A 9,443-nucleotide genomic window follows, 5' to 3' on the forward strand; every position below is an offset into this window, starting at 1 on the left:
GACCGACAGACAAAGTTAAAGACGACACAGGAGAAAGATCGCAGAATGTTTTAATTTTTTATAAATAAGTGCCAACAAGCCTCCGATAACCTGCCTTACGTGTGTACTTGTGTGCCTGGAAAATAAGAGCATTGCAATGAAGTGAGCTATGATACGAAAATAGCAATGCATGGGCATCTGTTGTTGCATTTGTGTTAGCCTGGACATGGATGCTGGGTACTTTTTGATATTTAAAGTGGCCTTCTGCTCATCCTCCGCTGTGACAAATATGCAGTGTTTCCAGTTAACTATGACGGGGTAGAAGGAAAACAATAAAAGCTCAAGTGGAATCCAGTAAATGCACGACTTGAAATTGAATTATTCTTGTGTGCATTAACCAAAACCTCAAACGTAAACACATTCACAGCTGTGCTCGTAGCCGCAGAGCAGAGGAACTGAAACCCCGCCTCCTCATTCCACATGGACTCCTCTTCAGAGTCGGTGTTGAAGAAAAGATGAATATCAGAGGTGTGAAGAGCGGTGAGGAAACCCTCAGTTTTGAGGCATGAGCGCCCTCTAGTGACGCGTCTTGTTCTGAGCTCTTCCCCTTGGTGCGCTTCGGTCACGCATGTGTGCAGCACGCCGAACTCTGTATGAGGGGCGCGGTCCACACGGAGCTCAACTCTGGTAAAAGGCTACTGGAGGAAGGGGAGGAGGCGCATGACACGGGAACCTTTCAAATCATTCTGGTGGCAGGAACTTAAATGTTTGCTATAAAATACATACTTCGAGTGGAAGGGGGTGTGGCCTATATGACGCCAACACTTCATTAATGCCTCGTTCTTCATGAACGTTGGTGAACCGCAGTATTCAAACATGGCCGCTATCAAACCGTGGACATTTGCTTATCCATTATATTGTGTGGATGTCGGATTTTGTACAGATTGTAAACCTCTCTGAAGCAAATTAGTGATTATTATGATTCATTATTAATAATATTAGTGTGATAGTTTGTGAGACGGTTATCGTACGGGGGGGAATCTCATGCAAGCCTGGGTACAAGCCCAGTTGAAGTTAAAAAGACAGGATCACGAAGGACGATGAAAGTCCCTCTTCCCGCCCGTCTTGCTGACCAGTTTCACATCTGTAATGATGATGTCATGGCTCACCGCCTTGCACATGTCGTAGAGGGTCAGCGCGGCGACGGAGGCGGCGGTGAGCGCCTCCATCTCGACTCCCGTCCGGCCCGTACAGCGGCACGTTGCCGTCACGACGGCGGCGTTCCGCGGCTCGGCGAGCTCGAGGGTGACGGAGGTGTGGTCTAACGGGAGCGGGTGACAGAGCGGGATGAGGGCGGAGGTCTGCTTGGCGGCCATGATGCCGGACAGCTGTGCCACGGCCAAGGCGTCGCCCTTGGCCAGCTGGTGGTCCCGCAGCAGCCGGAAGGCGGTGGGGCCCAGCAGGACGGTGGCGCTCGCCGTGGCTGTTCGGCGCGTGGGCGCCTTGCCGCCGACGTCCACCATGGCGGCTCGGCCCTGGGCGTCCGTGTGCGTCAGCCGAGCTTCGTCGGGGCGACCGTCGCCGTCGTCTGTGCCCGACGTTTGTGTCGGATCACTCGTTTTTTTGCTGGAACTCTGGTCGTGGCACAGCCTCACGCTGCGTCGATTAACATCTCTTTCACCGTTCATTAGCTGTGTGCAAAAAACAGGTGGAGTCCCGAGTGTGCGGCTGGTCGAAGCGGGAGGACACATGGATTGTGGGTACCTGAGGCGCTGTTCATCGACGCGGCTCGTGAACTTTGTGAGCGCAGTCTTGGTGTGACCGCTGACCTCGCGGTGTTCAGTTTGGATATGTGACCCGGCGCGGGTTCCCACGCTCTTCAAGGGTCCAGAGCAGCAACCACGGGCAGCCTGTGTTGAGGGGTCGGTCGTAAGAAGGGAAGCCATGGGGAAAGCTCTCCGGCTGTCTGGCAACGTTGCCGGAGACGAAGGCCTTTGGGGCGGAGCGCCTGTTGGAGAAAGAGAACATCGGTCAGGGAAGCTGCCGGTGAGACATAGAGATGAAGATGCAACTGTTGTGAAGTTTCATCCAACAGGTGAACGCAGGACTGACATGACATCACAAATAGATCACGAGCAGTGAGAGGTGTGTACGTACAGCCAGGTCACCCACCAATGTGGATCATGGGCCTGTTCTTCATCTTCGAGAGATTAAACATGCCTGAGGAGAGAAAACGGGAAGAAGAAAAAAGAACCCTCAATAATCTGCGGGGGACAAATGATGCCGTGCACTCGACTCCAACTGAGCACGCCGTCTACCTGCGTGCTGTTTCTTCTTGCCGCCCACAGCGGCGCCAATGATTTGCAGCAGCTCCTCATCCGATGCCCCCGAACGCAAGACATCTCTCAGAGACACCTCCGAGTTCCCAAACAAACACACCTGAGAGACAGAGGGAGTGAATACGAGCAGCGCTCCGCTACGTTACCTTAGGTCAGGAGGAGCGACCGCCTTACCTTGAGGCTGCCATCTGCTGTGATGCGCAGGCGGTTGCAGGAGCCACAGAAGTGCTCAGACATGGAGGTGATGAAGCCCACCTGCCCTTTGAAGCCGGGCACTTTAAACGCCTGTCACGAGACAGAGAGGAGTGTCAAACAGTTATCCCTGTGAACGGTTTCTTCAAAAAATAAAAGAAGCTCGAGTTAGATTTGCAAATGTTGACTTTATGGTCATTTACCAACCATGTCTTTTTACCTTGTTGCTGCTGAACTGAAACTAAACTAAATTTCGTCGTATTACGTTAACAATGAACATCCTCATCCTCATTTAATGAATTGAGAATTCCAGCACAAGTTGCCGATGAGCAGCCGAGGTAACGCTTGAGAAGTATAGTGCAGGTGGAGACACCGACCTTGGAAGTTGTGCGTCCGTTTTCAAGCCTTTCAAGGTCGGGCCACTGCTGCCTGATGAGGTCCAGCATCTCCTGGTAACTCACCATCTTCTTAAAGTTCCACTTGTTGCCTGCAGAGAGGAGCGAGGGCAGTGGGGGTGGGGTCAGTGGAGGGTGCAGCGCGACACCAGCTACGGCAGAGGCTATGAAACCGGCTGAAAAGAACCTGTGTTCACCGACCCAGACTCTCTCTGTGTGTGTGTGTGTGTGTGTGTGTGGCAGCACATCAGTGAGGTTTCATATTAAAATCCTGTAACGTGCATAAAACCAAGCAGTTTTGAGACCAGAAACATAGTGTACCACTATAAAACACTAACGATTGTTTATTACAAGCATTTAATTGGTGTAACTGGATTTTTTTTTTTAAATTACCTGACATTATTGGGCCATCCCAAAAGATGTCCTTTTCATTTTTCACGTTTGAATGTCTCAACAAAGTCCACATACTGCATGAAAATGGCCTCACCCGACCTGTGTAGCAATAAGACACTGCGGGGCGGGAGCACTCACCATCGAAGGGCATGTACTCGATGAAGCGCACCTCCAGAGGCTTCTTCTCCGTCAGCGCCACAAAGTCGAGCAGCTCGTCCTCATTGAGGCCTCGCATCACCACACAGTTCACCTGCAGAGGGCAGCAGAGCGCAACAACGGACTGATTAGCGAACGAGGGCAATGTTAAATACAAAAAAAAAAGGTTCTCTTCATTTCTTTTCCATGCTCAGTGGAACGAGGAGCCCCCGGGTGCAGATCAGGAAGCAGCTCCTGACTCACTTGTCTGTGGGCAAAGTGTCCGGACGTGGAGGAAACGTTACGTCCAGCTGTGCTGTTGCAACACGGTGCTGCCACAGCACTTCTGGCACCGAGAGGAAGTTCACAAACAAATCCAGAAATATTGTAAACATTAGCAACTATGATTAAGATTATTCAGAGAGCTTTCTGAGCGCTAGTTCAATTTAGAAACATAATATTGGATTCTACACAGAACGCCTCAAATTTTAAGCAAAAATGACCCCAGCAGATCCTCTCTGTGTACCGAGTGTCAGTTGGCAACTTATATACAGTTTTAAAGACCGTTCTACAAACCGCTATGTTCTGGTCACGTATAGCAAAGGAGTCGAGTACAATTGTGAAATGTAACATCTGTAAAGATACAGACCAAACTAACTTCTTTCCTCGGAAGAAAATACATAAAACAACTAAAAAAAACACAACGGTGAAAAGAAATATTCAAATGCAAGTAATACAAACTGTTTTTGGAGTTGGATTTGACTGTTCCTTTTCCACAGTTTATTTAGACAATATCGCAGATCAACTATTGGTGCAAGACAAATACTTGCTAAAGATATTACCAGCAGCCAGCAAAAAAACTGTAACACAAATGGCTGCAGGCCGAGCCTCCAGCAGAGACTGACTGAACAGATATTGTAACTGATGTTCAAAATATGGAGAGAATGACTTTCTCGCTGAATCTACGGTTTGATACATTTTTGAAGTACTGGGAAAAATGGGTTGTGTTTGTGACCTCACAGGATCATCACTGATCTGTTATTGGGGGAATTGACATTTATTTCCATCAGTGTACCATCAGCATAAATGTATAGGTGACCAACTTTTTGTTCCATGTATGTATGTTTGTCTTATTGTATCTTTGTCTCTTTAAAAAATAAAGCATTAAAAAAAGAAATGTTCAGAATGCTTTTCTGTGGAAAAGACTAAAACACTAAATGAGAGCAGCTTCATAAATGTACAGTGGTCGCTGCTAAATCATTGACCCAATGATCCGTGTGAGTAACTCGACATAGAAGTCACGTTGGACTGGAAAGCTCCAGAAGTCCTCGTACAATTCACTTCATGAATGATTTACACGTACACAATAGGGCAAGAGGAGCACATGTTGGAACAGTGAGTAAAATGTCGGACTCTGAAGGCTCAGGCCTGTTATAAAATGATTTTATTATGAAGATGAAAATATCATAAAGTTATACCTTCACAGGGTTAAAGCCCATTTCGATGGCCTTGTCTATGCCCTCCATGACCTTGTGGAAGCCTGTAAAACAAAAATAAGAAAAAAGATTTGAAATGGATGTGAAGTGTTTCACTTGGATAATGTATCAACATCTTGCATTGAACACATTAATCATACCTTGATATTATTTGTATTCTGTGCTGCTATCTAATGTAGAGAAGGTGCGTGACTGGAGGGAGGTGTCATGTCTACACTCAGTTCAGCCTCTCTTTTTCATCTGCACAAAACGCACACATCCAGGCCGACTACATTAGTTGTTAACCTCCTCTGTTCTTACAATCACAACTAAAGACCACACGTTAGGGCTGGGCGGTATGGCCAAAAATTCATATCACGGTATTTTGTAAGATTCTGGCGGTTTGACGGTATATCGCGGTATTTTTTTTTCAAAATAAACACATTAATTTATTGACGCCGGAAAGTTATTCACCACTCGCCCGCAACTGGCCAGCAGCTGTTTTGATTGGAACATCGGGAGCTAAACATGCCGCACAGCCCTACCACACGTGTTGTACTAACACTGTTGACTAAGCTTCCTGGAGGCTAACAGACAAGATTCCTCTCACACGCCTAATGACTAGTAAATATTTAACTGACGATAACTTTAGGTGTTGTACAGGAGGGCCGGCTCAGGGAATGCTTTTCTCCACGAGCCGGTGCTGCCTCCCTCTCTCTCCCTCTCCTTTATTTCCTGGTCTCAGTCGGTCCATCCGTTTCCACCTTCCATGAACCGACCACCCAGAGCTCTGCCCTGCTGTCGTCCGCACTGCACTACAGGCTCCTCCTGTAACTAAGTGGGAACGGCCCACAACGACCGCCAGCGCCTTGATTCAGTCCGCCCACAACCCCTTTCTGCCATCTGACACAGTAGGTCCAATACTGGTATTACCTTTCCGCCTGACGATGAACTCAAACTTGGCGGGGACCAGTGAATCCAGGCTGATGTTAATCAGGTCGAGGCCGGCGTCTTTCAGCTTCGGCAGAAGTCTGACCAAGTTCATGCCGTTGGTTGTCACGGCGATGGTCTCCAGGCCCTCCAACTTCCTCAGTTCTTCTGCAGAGGGAGAGAGAACCCGGGACAAGGAAGAGGAAGAAGGGGGGAGACAGTGAGAACAGCAGAGGTTTTTTCATTCTTCCCTAAATGTGCCTGTATCGATTCATGATCAATGTGTGAAAACGTTTTGCATAACTCACTCCTCTAACATTATGAATGCACCATGGCAGTGAAAACCATGGTGCATATAATACATCCCTTTTGAATACCTAGTCTCTTTTTGGCAGCGAATAATTAACAGCTGATCAACAAGCTGGTTCCGGTTTCCACTTGAAGCAAATAATTGCCTCCAGTGAACAGAAACGTGTGAACTTGCTTTCCTCGCGCACGTCACGCTTTGATGTCGCTCACACGGAAACCAAAGCGGTCCATCAACAAATCGGGCCGTAAAATGGAGTCTTCAGACTGAGCACATAGCGGTGGTGTCGCGAATCATTTCCCCTTCCACAACTGTGTCCGAACTTGAAGCCATGCATGAAAGACCCGTCCTGTTCCTCTCTTCTTCCACATGTCACTAGCGCCTAGCTACACCACTTTAGCTCTGATGTTTTTTAAACAAACAAAAATAACGTAGTGAATGTGTGAAGGAGTAGCGGTCACGGCCGTGAATACCAGAATCACAAGGGACAACACACTCTAGGCTGAAACACAATCTTCCACTGGTTCCTTACTGATGACATCCAGCACGTCGGGTTTGATGAGGGGCTCTCCTCCGGTGAGGCGGATCTTCTTCACGCCCTCGCGGACGAAGAGGCGAGCCAGGGTCAGTACCTCCGCGGTGGACAGCAGTTCGCTCCGTGGCGTCAGCTTCACCCCCTCGTCTGGCATGCAGTACTGACCTGATCATGAGGGGAAGGTGAAAGGTGGGATGGTTCACATAGTTCCCATTAGTCTGCCGCCAGATAGGAAAATACGCTGAAGGATGATCGAACGTGCCGGCGTGACCGGTGGCAGCCGTCGGCCACCATAGTAGCACAGGTCCACCGATGACAGTAGTTTGGAAAAGGTTTTATCTGTCGATCGGTCTACTTCTAATACAATAAAACGAATGAAAATGATTATGCTGTGGTTCTTACCACAGAATGTGTGCATCTCATTGAGTTATTTATCTTTTCCAATACGTTAAAATGTTCTACAAATAACAATAACTACTATTCTTTCCATTGACATGTATCAGTATGGTACTCAGGATTGTGCAGCCTGGACCTGTATAACATACATTTGGTTTATTGTACTTGTACACCTTCCGGTTGCATATAAGCGCTCATGTGCTTCCACTACATTTCTGCCCCAGGCCTACTAAACCAGAAGGACCTCTTTAATGCAGCACCTCTACTCACAGCGCAGGTTGCATTTCTCCGTCAGGGAGATGCGCAGGTAGCTGTGCCTCCGGCCAAAGTTGTCAGTCAAGAACGCTGAAAAGGGAAGTATGCCGCCATCTTTCAGCCTCTCCTGGGGATAAAGACGAAGTTAAACTGATGGCTCAGTGGGGAAATTGCAGGATTACAGCAGCCTTTCACACAATAGAGACACATAGTAATATAAATAAAACATTAAACAGTAGTAAAACAGTAAGAGAAGAATACAGTAGCAATTTTAAATTAAATATACAGACGGAATAAGAGTATATAAAAGTACTTAAATGTATTTATATTGCACCAGGTGAGTGTGTAGCGCCCTGAAATATGTTATTTCATATGTCTTACTAATTTAAAACAACTGTGTCCATTACTAACAATTTACTTTAAATGGTGTGTTTAAGTTAAGTCATATGTTGTTGTTCCAATGTTTGAGAACATTACATTACATTACCTGTACACATACTGGCTGTCAAGGGCAGACAGTATTGCATGCAGCTTAGAAAAGAGCGCTGTCTCTTTAAGGGAGAGGTGAAGCAGACGTGCTGTATACTGGCTGAAGACAAAAACGTATGCTTGTTACTAAACTGGGATTTGTTAAATAAAAGTTGCAAAACTGAAGAAGGACGTGTTTGTGGACAGTTCGCTTCAAGGGGGCAACAAGTGCATTCATGTCTTGTTGAAAAAGATAAGCGCATTAGTCTCAAGCTGATTCTGTGTCCATAATCCAGACAACCATTCAGACAAGTTTCATTTCCCCATAGAATTCTATACAATCAGACTTCTTTCTGCAATCGGAGGAGTCGCCCCCTGCTGGTTAGTAGATATAATGCAAGTTTTAGGACACTTCAAGACCGTTGTTTATGTACTTTGTGACCCTCAACGCCCAAAAATAGCATCCAATCACAATCAATGTTTAATCCCGCAAAGAATTTGACAGTTTTACGTCAATAAAGGCCTGGGGTGGGTTAAACACACTACAGTTAATCACAGGACCCTGCCAATTACTTAATAGTTATACACACATATTTCTGTGTAACAGTAATCTGAGGCTAATCATTTAAATTCCATGATTCCAAATAATAAAATCTCACTTCAAAACGTGGAGCGGCTGTAGCTCAGGGGATGAGTGGTCGTCCAGAAACCCCCATAGCTCACATGTCAAAGTGTCCCAGAGCAAGACACTGAAACCCCAGCTGCTCCCTAACCAGGGATGGGCCAAATGCAGAGAAGAATTTCCCGAAGGGGATTAATAAAGGATCATTTCTTTCTTCTAAAAAGGACAGCCATCTTTACTTTTGAGAAATGTGTCTAACTAACAATAAAAACAACATGAAAACATTAAACAAACCCATTTCCTAACGTTACTACACTGTCGTAACGTTTGGTCTTTATCTCACTGCTTTAATATGGAACACCCGACAGCTCGTGAAGCCTTGACCTGCCTCTTATCTGGACAGAGGTCTGGCTACATTGTCGCCAAACGTGACTTCAACCATGAACTACCACGGGCCGATAACTCTCTTCAAGTAGCGGGAGAACAGACCGTCTCCGTGGAGCAAAGCCTCGGCACCGAGCGCACAACTTGTTACCTGTCTCGACCTGGTTTCCATGGACGAGGAGAAGTTGGCGGCGGATGAAGTCGAGTCTCCAAGTTCAGCCTGGCTTCCCTCGTGCGTAGCGCTGGAAAACAGTCGCCGAACGTCCCCGCTCACGCGCTGGCCGAAGAGTTGCCTGAAATGCGGTAAAGTGTTGCGTCTCCCAAACAAGCGGCAGCACGCGCTGGCGTGCGCGGCCATGTTTGTCGTCCGCTGACAGCCGCCGAGGCTCGCCGTACTTTACTGTTGCTCTGTTGTGAGCTCCGCTCTGCAGTAAATATGTCATTCAAGCCGAAAGAGGAGGATATCAGGGGCGTGGTCGTATCAGCCAATCGTGCCAACGTACGCCACCCGCGCTGGTGCACCCTGGGTAGTGTAGTCCGTGGTACTTGGTAAGAGACTCTGGAGTCAGCGAAATAAAACACCTTTTTTTTTGTGTCACACAAACTTTGGAAGCCCGTTTCCGCCACAAAAAAAAAAT

At 47.2% G+C, this 9,443-nt stretch overlaps 1 protein-coding gene across 2 annotated transcripts in view; it reads right to left on the minus strand.

The window, feature by feature from the left end:
- The window catches only part of mocs1 (molybdenum cofactor synthesis 1), a gene marked incomplete at its 5' end in the record, with an annotated part of 9,786 nt that extends 623 nt beyond the window's left edge, over positions 1–9,163 (minus strand). Inside the window, 11 exons of one of the 2 annotated variants that reach the window (XM_079218895.1) lie at positions 1–1,987; positions 2,152–2,199; positions 2,298–2,418; positions 2,493–2,603; positions 2,888–2,997; positions 3,437–3,548; positions 4,912–4,973; positions 5,842–6,006; positions 6,678–6,845; positions 7,347–7,458; positions 8,957–9,100. The exon at positions 1–1,987 is cut by the window's left edge and continues 623 nt beyond it. In XM_079218895.1, coding sequence (XP_079075021.1) covers positions 1,068–1,987; positions 2,152–2,199; positions 2,298–2,418; positions 2,493–2,603; positions 2,888–2,997; positions 3,437–3,548; positions 4,912–4,973; positions 5,842–6,006; positions 6,678–6,845; positions 7,347–7,458; positions 8,957–8,977 — 1,950 coding nt within the window. In that variant the 3' untranslated portion in view covers positions 1–1,067. Of the gene's footprint in view, positions 1,988–2,136; positions 2,200–2,297; positions 2,419–2,492; positions 2,604–2,887; positions 2,998–3,436; positions 3,549–4,911; positions 4,974–5,841; positions 6,007–6,677; positions 6,846–7,346; positions 7,459–8,956 lie in introns of both variants that reach the window. The other variant, XM_079218896.1, reaches the window with a different exon arrangement.
- Between the last annotated feature and the right edge of the window lie 280 nt (positions 9,164–9,443).

Source organism: Taurulus bubalis (assembly GCF_910589615.1).
Source record: "Taurulus bubalis genome assembly, chromosome: 1".
Taxonomy (NCBI): Eukaryota; Metazoa; Chordata; class Actinopteri; order Perciformes; family Cottidae; genus Taurulus; species Taurulus bubalis.